The sequence below is a fragment of the Triticum dicoccoides genome, chromosome 1B (genome assembly GCF_002162155.2).
Source record: "Triticum dicoccoides isolate Atlit2015 ecotype Zavitan chromosome 1B, WEW_v2.0, whole genome shotgun sequence".
Lineage (NCBI taxonomy): Eukaryota > Viridiplantae > Streptophyta > Magnoliopsida > Poales > Poaceae > Triticum > Triticum dicoccoides.
The window spans coordinates 675,110,186-675,123,541 of NC_041381.1; the positions used below are offsets into that span (position 1 = coordinate 675,110,186).

Sequence of the window (13,356 nt, forward strand, 5' to 3'; positions counted from 1 at the left end):
GGGGGTGAAAGCCTGTTTCGAGAGGGTGGAAAGGGGTGGGCAATGGCTCAGGGAAGAGCGGGAAGCGGACTGTGGCGGTATGAAGGAGGAGGGGTCAAATATATCAAGGGTGCACGTTAAGAAAGAGATGAGGTAGAGGGAGGGGGTGGTACGCGGGAGGAAGAACGATACGTTGACACCGTAAGCCCACTGGCAATCACCACGACGTGGTGATTAGAGATGCAAAAGGAGCACCCGATCCGCCCCGCTCCCTACTCATTGGTATAATTGTACCATATATAATGCATATGTAGTTGGTCTAACTTTTGATCAAAGATGATCTTTTTGGGATGTGTGCATGTCTTATTCATAGATTATTCATTGAAATGAAGTGAGTATACAACTAGAAAAAACAGCTATAGAAGAGTTATAATGTGTTAGTTCACGGGACGCCACTTTGCCCTAGCGGTGATGCCCGTTAGAATAATAGAAAAATGATGTGCAAGATAGGCGTAAGAAACAAAAACTCGGGAACCAATGTTTGAAAGAAAATAAAGTCGGTGAGTATGTATATACTCCTTTCGTCCCATAATGTAAAAATGTTTTTGACACTATATTATGGGACAGAGGGAGTACTAAGCTAGCACATCTCCTTCTCGCCGACAATTTCACATCGTTTACTTTTGTTTTTTGACCCAGCACTCCCGGCCAGGTGTGAACCAAGAAAACTTATGAACAATGATAGTAGTAGTAGTACATTATTTTATGCATCCCTCTGATTTTGTCACGACTGAGGCCGCTGCTCGGGCTAACATGGCCACGGAATATGCCGTAGATCGACAAGCAAGCAAGCAAGCAAGCAAGCACTACATCTCCATCCGTTCCCAACAGAAAATACGGCACCGTTTCCTCTTTTTTTAGCCAAAAATGCGGTGCCGTTGATGATCGTAGCTAGCTAGCCTGGGATTGCGTGTGGGTGGCCAAGAATCTTTCCTAATGAACATATCTACACGACACGAGATCGCCCAACGGAGCAAGGCAGTAGTGTGGCTGCACTATATAGCGAAGCATTTTGGTGGTGGTGGTGGTGGTACCATCGTGTGCTAGCGACGGCTCCATCGGTAGGGTCGGTGGGGCGCTGTGCGTACGTAGGTGGCGCGCTACCGTTGGCGCCGGAAGTCGCCGCGACGCCGACGGCCCAGCTAATTCATTTATAATCGCTGTGCGTACGTTTCAGTGGCATTTTCACGAGGGAGTAGTGGTTAACCCGCCATTATTTGCTCAATGGTTATTATTATTAGAGCGACTTTGCTGCCGTTTGCATGGAACTTGAACTGGTTAGTTAATTTGGCTTGAAGCTGCCGAAGTCGGTGGGGGGCTTTGTCATGGTGATGAGCGGTTGACTTTGTTTTAGGGTGTTGCCGCATGTGTTGTTGCTTTGTTAAGCAATAATGTGCTTGCATGAATTGAGTAGCACGCATGACCGACATTTTCGTTAAGCGATGGATTGACCAACGATGACGCACGCGGTTGGGACGATGACGTATGGCCACGCCTTTCGAATTTTCCGGTTCATTAATTAATTAGGTCTGGCTCCCCTCGAAGCAAAAAATATTGCTTGATTGTGTCTTAATTAGGGGATGCATGACGATGTATCTACCGGTGGCACGCCGTGAGCGAAGCTCGTTGTCATGTCTGGGCCCTCTGTTTTACCGGAGAATATGATCCGAAAAGATCATCGATCGTCCGAGAGAACGTAGCACCCAAAGCAACACATGATAATTCCCATTCCGGATATGTAGAGAAAGGGGCACAAACCTCACATGTTTCTCCGCAGACCACCGCCATTGTCATTGCTCCTATACCAGTGTCGTTCTGACCTTGTCGAAAATAACCGGAAAGGTTTTTGTGCTCGTGGCCCCAAAGACCAACGCCCTGGAGCTGCGGTCATCGACATTGAACCTTTGAATCAATCCGACGAAACTGGCATCAAATCTCATCATTGTGCATGACGAGAAACCCTAATCTCGCTGCCCTGAAGAACTGGAAAAATTCTACGCGTACGTGGAGCTCTATCTAATCCATCCCGATTCACGAACTTCGAGCACCGCCCATCCATCCAAGAACTAAAAGCCGAAACATATCCGCTAGGCAGAGCCAAGACACAAGGATTTCCGTCCAATCACACACGTCAATTCATCTGATCTCTTTGGAAGATCCTTTCCTTGTAATAATAAGCCAGTACATGGACAACCTAATTCACCGCAAGAAAACAAAAAGGACATGGATAGGATAACCAAATTAATATCCTATGTACGCCGACGATGTAAAAACAGTACTACTCGTAGTAAACATGCCTAGCTTCCCTAGGTGGAGGTGGGAAGCTACTTGGCTTCTTGCACCCCCAAAGCTAGCTCATTACAGGCAGGCAGCAGTAGGCGTGCGTGAAATCGATTTGTTTGGACGTAGTGCTGACTAAAGTATAGTGAGCGGCGGCGAACAAGCACGCAGGTTGTCTCGCGCAATGATGGAGGATGGCTCGACCGCATGATACATCCGTATCTAGACTAATCTAAGACAAAAATATTGGAACGGAGAGAGTACCATAGTGGGCGATGAATGAACCGCGTCGGCTTCCCGGGCTCGTTCAGCCAGTGGCAGCTAGGCAGACCGGCATTCCTTTTTCTGGAGAAAAAGGGCAGAGAGGCTGCGGTCATGGCGCCGTGTTTCGCTCGGCGGCGAAGAAAGATGAGCGGGAGTCACCGACCCGGCCCGGCGGCCCGTCGCGGTAACGACGGTAGATGCTTTTGGGCCGATTCCGGAAGATTCCGCGCAGCATCGGCGCCGACCCTCTTCTCTTCTTTGTTGCGGTGTCCGGAAGCTTCCGGGGTGCTACGGCGGAGGCAACCCGCACATGCGCGCCCGCCGATCAGTACGCGGACAGTAGGGGCATGTGCGGCCCGGTACGTACGCGTACGCCCACGCAAGCAAATCAACCGTGCATGGGATCTCGCCCGCGGTGCTTTGCACGCGGAACACGCGCGGGAGCTTGGATTTCCTCCCCATGATCATCGAGCGCGTGCCTATAAGAGTATCTACGATTGGATATGTCAAATATGGCCCATTAAATGCCCGCCGACACACTTGGACGCTTTCGCAAGTAGTGATTGGACACGCCCCAAATTTTAAGAGTTGCATCCGCACTTCTCATACTAGATTCTCCAAATCATACAAAGACATGCAAACTAAATAAACCTATGCACTACGTCGATCACCTAGCTACTCGTCGTCGAAGATGTCGATGATCTTCGTGCCCGGCTCTGGCAGCATGGGCGGCAGCTGCAGCTCTGGCGCCTCCGGCTACTCCACTCCGGCCTCCTCCGCCTCTATCTCCGCGTCGACTTCGGCAAAGAGCGCGTTGGACGCCGCCTGCTCTTGTCGGAGGAATGCCCGGTTGGCCTCTACATAGGCTTCATCCTGGATGGACTCCGGTATGGCACTCCGCCTCCACCTGCTCCATGTTGAAACCCAACAGCTCCTGCTCTGGCTTCGGCTGCTTCGCCTCCTCCACCTCCATTGGAGCCAGTTCCTCTCTCCCTCCTCTTTCCCCGGCTGCCCCTCCTCCTCAAGCTACGACGAGTCCGGAGGCAACCCGGCAGCGATGCGGGCAGCGCGCGCGGCCTGTCTCGCCCTGATCTCCTGCTGGATCTCATACTGGCGCTCTGGCGTAAGCATTGTGTAGTAGGTGATCTTCCTCTGGATCATGGCGGAGCGCCAGAGCATGGGCAGAGCGTCGGAGCGGGAAAGGGAGGAGGTGGATGGGTCTGGACTGACGGAGCGAAGAGTGAGGAAGTGGATGGGTCAGGGTTGCTGGACGCCGGCCGGCTTAAATAGCCGGCTCTGGTCTCGGGCAGCGAGTCGGAGCGGCGCCACGCAGGTTCACACCGCGGCGACGAACGCGGCGTCTGTCACTGGGTTTTCGAACGTTTTTGCATGGGACCCTGCCGTCAGACCGACGTTGCGCGCGTGCCCGAGCGCTCCATATCCGTTCATATTTGAGTTGAATATGAGGGGTGCCGGTCACTCAGGGCGTTTGAGGGTCCGTCTGGGTCAAAAAATCATTGCCGATCAGTTAGCGGGCTCTTTCCAGACGTTTGAGGCTGGTTTGGGGCGGACGCGCTATAGATGCTCTAACTGACCAGAGCTCGCGCGGGAGCAAGACTTGAGGAACAGACAGAGGACACGTTGAGTTCTGTTTGTTGATGATAGAGAATCAGAGCAGAGTCGCTGATTCCTCTTAAAGAAACACTCTACTTGGCCTCAATCATCAACGAGATCCACGCGTACTACTTTTTCTTTTCTTTCAAGTGATAGTACTATAGTACTAGAGATCCACGCAAGCTCACAGTGCTGGTTCACTGTCAACGATGGATCTATTGTGCATGTGTGCACACAACAGTCGGCCATAACTAATTAATTCGGTCAACTTGTTGCTTTCCTTTCCTTTTCTTTCTATCTTTCTTTTTATTTTCTTTCATTGTTTTGTCGTGGCTTGAATTTGTAGCAGTAGTGCTACTATATCTTTTGTCTCGCCAGATCAAGGGATGAACAGCGTACGTCCCCTTTGTCCCTCCACACAATAAGACACAAATTTCCGACATGCCTATGGATTCCTGTGTGCTCTTCATCAGCATCACGCGGTAGGGGAGAGACCACCGAAATCAACTGGCAGCCGCCGGACAGCACAAGTGGCAGCAGTACATAGTGGACTGTCTATATAGAGCTAGTGTGCTGCCACTGGTACTCCCTCCGTCCGAAAATACTTGTCGTCAAAATGAATAAAAAGGATGAGAGAGTACGTCCGAGTCCCACTGGTGTGTGCACCAGAAATATCTACCGGCCCAACGATATCTATCCGGAGGCTCAGCCATGGCCGCTCGATCGCAGCGGCGCGGGCGACCACACCGTGCCCACCGCCCCCACGGCGACAGCGACAGCATTTTATAGTGGCATGATTGCAGCACGTGCCCGGCGTTTCACTCGGTGAGCAGCGTTCGATGGGCACGTTTCGTGTCGGGACAAAGTGACGCCCATGCCCACACATGACCCACGCTTAGCTGTGTAGTACGGGACGTACGCGCGTCCTGGCGTTACGTAGGTTCCCAAGACGGCGGCGTGCACCGGGACGACGCGGTGAGGGCGATCGGGCTGCCGCCGGTGACTCGTCGACAACGGAGAATGGGAGACGTACGGGGAATCGCGCGGGCTCCTGCTCCGGCATGACGCCAAGCAACTCTTCTTCTTCTTCTTCTTCTGTTGATGAGTCTATGTCTGTTGGTATAGAGGATCCTACGCTACGTTGCTCTCAATGAGGACGGGTCACCTTCATGCGGTCGCTGCTGGTTGAGCACTCGAATCCAAGTTATTTTCCGACGACGACGTGCGGACGGGACGGCCGGGCCGCTCGCTCTCACGCGGCAGTATCCTAGCCAGTGGTCCATCGTGCCTTTCCAGCGATGGCACCTCTCCTGGTTAGATGCCTCCTACTATGTACCTCCCTCACTGTGGGCCTCTGGCCACTAGCAGAACGCAGAAATTACTCCGGCAGTTGCTTCCCAGCGGACGTCGCCATTTGCAGCGGCTGCTTTCCATTTCAGCGGCTGCATGCATGGCTCTTCTGTTCTTCCAGGGTTTACTGCTCTCCGTGAATACTGTGGTGGTTTGTACGTCGCGCCGGCCATGATCATGATATGATCGATCCATTGGGTTATGTACGTACGTGCAAAAACTCGAGCTAGCACCGTAGCCACATGCGCAAACGCATGCATGATGTGCACCGCATCGACATGCAGATGCCGGCCGGTACGTAGACTCGAGCGCTGGTATTGATTTCGCGGGCGCTTCATGTGGTACGGGGACGTACACACCGATCAACAGCACGGATTAAACGGGCGCATCGGTCCGCTGTCCGCAGGGTGCTCAAAGAGTAGCTGGCCAGGTGGCCGGTCGTATGAGAGCCGTACGTGTCATGCCAAATGATCGGTGCAAAAGTGAAAGTGAAGCGTGCAGTGGATAATCCTTCCACGTCCCGTACCAAGTCTGGAGCATACACATGTACGGTGGTTTTATCGAGCTGGGTTGAGTCGCGTCCTGGGTGACGCGGACGTATAGCCGCGCGCGCCCGTCCGTGGATGACGACGGTGTTCATTATTTTCATTTGCACCCAACGTTCATCACGACAATGTAACACATGGGTGCATGTGTCAGCGTCTCATTCATGCCGGCCCGACTTACTCGAGCCAGTATACAATCGGCGCGCAGGCCGATAGCATTGTGCGCGCCTCTCTTCGCATTGAAACGAGATCCATCTGCCCGCCTACCTTCATTAAACCGACCGTGCGCCAAGAAATCTAATTCGACGCCTCATGCGCCACACGTCCATCCATGTGCCGGCCGGTATTAAACACCTCTTCACTTAGCGCCTCGCATCCTCCCGCTATTTAAACGTGGCAAAGCGTCGGGCAAAAACCACACCACACCTTCGCTCTCAGTTTCTTCGCACCAAACCAGCCATGGCCTCCGACTCCAAAGCTATGCGGGATGGCCTCATCAGCGAGCAAAAGAGGGGCTCTCCGGCATTGCAACCAGGTGGATAGCCCCGCGAGCTAGCCGATTACATGTTGGCTTGCCGGCAAGCTCTCCAGACCCAGTGCCGCCACCCTCGCTTGTCAAGGCTACCCACCGCCCTCTGGCCGCAAATCCACCACGATCGATGAAGGCAACGTGTCGGGCAGGCGGTGAACGAAGCCTTGTTCGCGGAGGTTGACATGACGGCGCAGAGGAATTTGACCGGCGCACCAATGACGACATCGCCAATTTTGAGTCGGCCATGCCTGCCGCTGCGGCCGCCACCGTCTTGCCAGCCTACACACCGGTGGCTTGCCGCCACAGATACCCCCTCCTCCGGGCGCGCCTAGGTGGCTTGTGGTCCCATAGGGACCCCCTCACTTATCTCATAAAATTCAATATGCGGTAGGCCTTGGTGACCGTCTTCCCCGTCCAAAAACCAACATCAATCCATGTTTCACGAAGGCGGAGGCTACTCTTCCCCTTCCGTTGAAGCATATCCCTCCGGGGCGCATAGCGCAATAGCCTATGTTAGAATAGCCTAGCCTAGTCCGCTATAGTTCAGTTGAAATATGTTCAAAATATAACTATTTTCATCCGGTTTATATTAGAATCATCTGATTTACATGTAATTTGTCTCATTTATTGAAACTTAGTTTGAATTGTATGCGGCTATAGTTGATGGCCGACTCCCGCATTCGTGTGTGCGACCCTAGTCCACGGCCAGATGCGATGTCCGGTGGGGGGTCAGCATTGGAGATGCCCTACAACTTTGTGCTGGCTAGCGACTGCTTCATCGATCGGTAGGGGCGGTGGGGTATGTTTGTGTGTGTTCTGTACGTAGGTGGCATGTTGCCATTGGCGCCTGAAGTCTCCGCGAGGCCTTTTCCGACCAAGTGATTATTTAAGTCATCTGAGATTTGCGAATGGTTATTATTGTTCGGAAGCAATAAGTCACGAACGTGCCATGTTTTGTCATCTGGCCCAAACGCCTTTGCTGCATTAGTTTGCTTGCACGAATCCTGACGCTAGATTCTATCCAGCATCAGCAGGCGAAAAGCGATGGGGCGTTCAGGAAGTGGCCACGAACGAGATAAGGCACGTCCAGTCTTAACTCTCTTTCCCTGCCCCCACTCCTCTTCTACCCCCATCCCCCGCATCTCTCTTTCTCTCTCTCTCTCTCTCATTGGCGAATTTCCAGGCGAGCTGCGGCGGCAGCGCGAGAAACCCAAGAAAATCTCCGGCGTAAGCTCGCGAGGATCTCGACGACGGACCTCCTCGATTGTTCATTAGATGATGGATTGATCAATGACGACGTGTTGTCGGAAAATGGTTGGGGCGATGACGTATAAACATGCCTTTCGAATTTTCAGATTCATTTATTATTAGGTCTAGTTCCCCTTAAAGCAAAACATATATATTGCTTGATCGTGTCTTAATTAGGGGATACATGACGATATATCTACGAGTGGTGCGTCATGAGCTTCTGAAGCTCATTGTTATCTTTGGGGATCTGTTTTAGTGGAGCAACCTTATTGAAACCCATGAGCTCGTAGAAGCAACGACCAAGAAGTTATTGATGAGTCCGGAAGGCGTCGGCAACCGCGATCCAAAACGATTTTTGTCTCGGAAAAGGTAGCTACAAGGAGCGCCACACGATAATACCAACTCCGGCCATATGGGGGAGCGGAACACAAACCTCACATATGTTCCTCCGCGGAGCACCACTGTTGTCACCGCTCCTATAGCGAAGTCACCCTAACTCTTGTCGATGATAACCGGGAAGTCTTCGTGCACGCGGTCCAAAGATCAGCGCCCTGGAGTTGCAGTCATCGTTGTTGAACCTTCGCATTGATCCAAAAAAAAATCACATCAAATATCGTGATAACGAGAAACCCTAATCTCGCCGCCTCAAAGAATTGACAGGAATCAACGCGTGGAGCTCCATCTAATCCGTCCCGATAGAAGAACTTGAGGAGGATCAAAGTGTAGAAGTGCATGCTCTAGCCAATGCAATCAAAAGACCGATCTGATGGAAGAGACTAGGCAACACATTATACGTCAACACTCCCCCTCACGTGTGGCTCCCTCAGGCCTAAACGTGGACCGAAAGTGGGCTGCAATTTAATTGTGCCAGCCGGGTCTTGAACTCAAGACCTCTTGGCTCCGATACCATGTAGTCTGACGGCACTTTTTTGGGATGCTCTGTTCAATTTGTCTATATCACTTGCTAGACTTACAGTCGCTGCTTCATCGTCTGGTTCACTTTCTGATCCATATCCAGCTTTTGTCACATAATCACTAACATCTTTAAGATCCCTTAGGTCTGGCACTTGATTGTTCTGCATGAGTTTTCTAATCTTGCGGCTGACCCCAACAGGCTGTAGCTTGATGGAGTAATGCCGGAAATCGATAGCCTCCGTCTCTTTGTCATACTGTAGCAATAATAATCTTTGACAGGTTGATAACTTAACAGTATCTGTATCAATAGCAGGGACCAAATGCCTAAAGAAGGTAACAAAACTCTTGAAAGGCTCGCCCAGGCCATTGAAACCACTGAGCACGACCAGAGGCGAGTTTTTGAATATCTCTGCAGGACACCTTGGCCGCTTTTGGGAGTTTGCGATGTCAGCCGCAAGAGCGTATTCTAAAATCTGACAAGTGTAGGTTGGGCCCTGCGGTGACTTGGCGAAGGGCAAGTGCGGCAAGCTCTTTGGGTTTGAGAGGATCAAGAAATGTGTAACACCCAATGGGCTGGCAACGTTGACGAAGTCCTTGAGGTTGTTCCTCTTCTTCTCCTTGAGCTTGAGGGCGGTGTAGGGGAGCATGAGCTTGCGGAGGTCCTGCTGGAGGTGACGAAGCATGGAGGGGAGCTTGCCGCGCGAGAAGACGAAGCTCTTGGGGATCCTCTCGCCAGTGACCTGGTCCACGTTCGCCAGCACCGCCTGCTGCTTCCGCGCCACCGACAACGGCATCTTCCATTTGCCCGGGCCTTTTCCTTTTCCTTTGCACTTGCCGCCGCGGCCGCCTCCACCTCCACTGCCGCCGCCACGCCGCCCCTTGCTGCGGACTCGCGCCATGGTTAGGTTTTGGGCAGCAAAGCATTTGCTCTGATACCATGTAGAAGTGCATGCTCTAACCAATGCAACCAAAAGACCGATCTGATGGAAGAGACTAGGCAACACATTATACGTCAACACAAAGCCCGAAGGATGACTCGAAGAAAAAGCATTGCCATCCGTCCGAGCATTCCCTCTCTAAAAACAAAACAAAAAACCTATACTAGGCAGAGCCAAGATACCAGGATTTCCGTCCCAATGACACACGTCAGCTCACGTGATCTCTTTGCACGACCCTTTCCTGTACTGATAACCTAATTTTCCTTGTTTTAGTAGTTGGATAACCTAATTCAGCGCAAGAAAACAAAACAACTTGGATAACCTAATTCATACCCATATATACGCCGACGATGCAAAAACAGCAGTACACATGCCTAGCTTCCCTAGGTCGAGGTGGGAACGCACTTGGCTTGTTGCACCCCCAAAGCTCATTGTAGGAGGCAGAAGGCGTGCGTGAAATGGATTTGTTTGGACGTAGCGCTGACTATACCGAAGCCGCTCGCTGCCGCCTCCCGCGTGCGGCGACTAAAATATAGCGAGCGGCAGCGAACACGCACGCAGGTTGCCTCGCGCAATCATGGATGGCTCGACCGCACCGAACTGTTTGGACGACGGTGAATGAACCACGTCGGCTTTCCGGGCTCGTTCAGTCAGTGGCAGCGAGCTAGCTGCGGCGTTGCTTTTTCTGGAGGAAAAAAAGGCAGAGAGGCTGCGGTCGTCGGCGGCGAAAGAAAGATGATCGGAGTCGCCAACCCGGCCGTCGCGGTAAGTACGAACCACCCGCAGCTAGGATAGATGCTTTTTTCCGCCGATTCCGGAAGGTTCCACGCAGCACCGGGGCGTCACGGGCGGCGCAACCTGCAGATGCGGACCCTCTTCTCTTCTCCGCCGCATGCCGCGAAAGAGCCACCGGAGTCAGTCACCCACCCGGCCGCGGCGGTAACGACCACCACTACCAGTTTTTCTTAAAGAAACACACTAGTACTACTTGCGTAAATCAACGAGATCCACGCCTACTTTTTTCTTTCTTTCTTTCTTTCTTATTAAGAGATCCACGAGAGCTCAGTATGCCGGTTCACTGTCAACGATGGATGGTATTGTGTGTGTATGTGTGCACACGACTGTCCGCCATCACTAATTACTTCGGTCAACTTGCTTGCTTTCCTGTTCCTTTCTAGTCCCAACGATATCTACCCGTAGGCGCGTCCAGGGCCGCTCGATCGCAGCGGCGCGGGCGACCACACCGCCCCCACAGCGACAGCGACAACATTTTATAGTGGCATGGTTGCAGCACGTGCCCGGCGTTTCATTCGGTGAGCAATGTCCGATGGGCACATTTCGGGCCGGGACAAAGCGACGCCCATGCTAGCTATGTGTATACCGTGTAGTACGACGCAGGTGCCCACGACGGCGGCGTTCACCGGGACGACGCGGTGAGGGCGATCGGGCCGCCGCCGGTGACTCCTCGACGACGTACGGGGAATTCCGCGGGATACTGCTCCGGGCATGACTCCAAGCAACTCTTTTTCTTCCGTTGATGAGTCTATGTCTGTTGGTACAGAGGAACCTACGCTACGTTGCTCTCAATGGGGACGGGTCACCTTCATGCTCATGCGGTCGCTGCTGGTTGAGCACTCGAATCCAAATTATTTTCCGACGCCGACGTGTGGACGGGACGGGCGGGCCGTTCGCTCTCACGCGGGAGTACCACTAGCTAGCCGGTGCTCCATCGTGCCTTTCCCTCGATGGCACCTCTCCTTGTCAGATGCCTCATACTACTCCCTCCGTTTCAACTTTCACAAAAAATTTAACCAACGAGACCGACTGCGGCGGGAGCAAAAATTATACCAATGAATTCGTATTCAAAAAAGTTTTCAATTATATAATTTTTTTTCTTTCGTCACGGTCGGTCTCGTTGGTTAAATTTATGATCAAAATTATACCTCAAAAAATGCGGACACAATATATTCTGAAACGGAAGGTGTACTATGTAGTACCTCTCTCATTCTGGGCCTCTGACCACTAGTAGAAATTACTCCAGCAGTTGCTTCCCCAAGGACGTCGCCATTTGCAGCGATTGCTTTCCATTTCAGAGAACGCGAGGCTGGCTCCAAGCATGCATGCATGGCTGTTCTATTCTTCTCGGGGTTAGAGCAACTCCAATGCGCCGATCTAAATAAAATATAATTTTTGTTCGCCTTTTTTTGTTTGGATCGATCACCAGCTCGGTGTCCGCGCTCTGCAAGGTTTGGGTCGGCGATGCACCCAACAGCCGCGACCCTTTCATGTCCACACGGAAATTTCTTAAAAGGCCTGCGGCCATAGATAATGCCAGTGGGCATGTCGTCGCCCGAAGTTCATGCCGGCACCACGCAAGCGCCGGCATACAATGCCGGCTTCCAAAAACACCACACAGTTCATGCTGGCGCACTTGTCAGCGGCCGGCACACATACCAACACACAAAAAGGGGTGGGGCTTAAGTTCGGCCACGCCATCGCGTCTGTGGCCATGCCAACACACTTGCCGGCATACAAAAAAGGATGGCGCTCTCCGCCATAGATCACTCGTCGTCGAACTTGAGCATGTCAGCCTGCATCTTCTCGAACCACGACCTCTTCCTTGACGACACAATGTTGAGACCCACCTTCATGATCTCCACCCCCTTCATCATGCTAGCGAGAGCCACTTCTTTCGCCTTGGTCTTGGCATTGACGGCCTCGATCTCTAGCATCTTGGACTGCTTCTCCGCCTCCATCTCAAGCATCCCCGTTTGCTTCTTCACCTCCATCTCAAGCCGGTCTTGGGGTCTTGCTCAATGTCCCTCCAACAGTCACATAGAAGCTTGTCCTCGGTCGCCGTGTATGCCTTCGTCCGCCTGCTTTTGCGCTTCGTCTTCCCCCCGGCGGCTTGGTTGGCGAGCGCGTCCTCGAACAAAGGCTCCCCTTTGATGTCCAGCTCATCCTCTTCCTCGAGTCTGTAGTCCTCCGAAAACTCGTGGTCTAGCGGGAAGCCGTCCAGGTCCAAGCCGACCTAATCATGCATAAAGGCGACCTGATCTTGATCAAAGGTGGACGGTGGGAACTGCCCTCAGCCGTCCTGGCTTTGTGTCTCGTCGGGATCGTAGCCAGCCCCAGAGGCTGCCGCACCACCCTCAAAGATGATATTCTTCATGCAGTCGTCGTCGCTCGAGGACGGCATTCCGTCGAACAGGTTGCATGTGCCCAGCAGCACGTCGGCTAACATGTGACACACGCGTTTCCTCACCCCTCCGGATGACGAGCCACCGGTGTGGCGTTGAGGTCGATGGGTGCAGGCGCGAGCATAGAAGGCGCACCACGCTCACCTCGGGGGAGCGCTTCCCGGAGAGCCGGGAGGCTTGCGGGTGGACGTGGAAGCCGGGCATCGGATGCGTCGCCGACGCACGGGGCGACTTGGGCAGCACCATCCGAGGAAACGCGGATGAGCCGGTGCTGGCCGCGGCCATGGCGGCGTTCACGAGGTCGTGCTGGCCAGGGTTTAACCATAGGTACATCAGCGCCTCCCTCGTTGCCGCCGCGAATCGGGCGTTGGTGACCTCCTGCTGCGCGGCGGCGGCGATGGCGGCCACCGCGTGCCTCCGGTCCTTTCTTC

General features: G+C 53.0%; 1 protein-coding gene across 1 annotated transcript; it reads right to left on the reverse strand.

Moving 5' to 3' along the window:
* Nucleotides 1-3,609: 3,609 nt before the first annotated feature.
* On the reverse strand, nucleotides 3,610-9,696 carry LOC119350889 (peter Pan-like protein). Its single transcript, XM_037618510.1, has 2 exons — nucleotides 8,780-9,696; nucleotides 3,610-3,803 (listed from the first exon to the last, which is right to left on the reverse strand). Exons 1-2 carry the CDS (start codon nucleotides 9,684-9,686, stop codon nucleotides 3,610-3,612), a joined length of 1,101 nt encoding a protein of 366 aa, XP_037474407.1. The 5' UTR covers nucleotides 9,687-9,696.
* Between the last annotated feature and the right edge of the window lie 3,660 nt (nucleotides 9,697-13,356).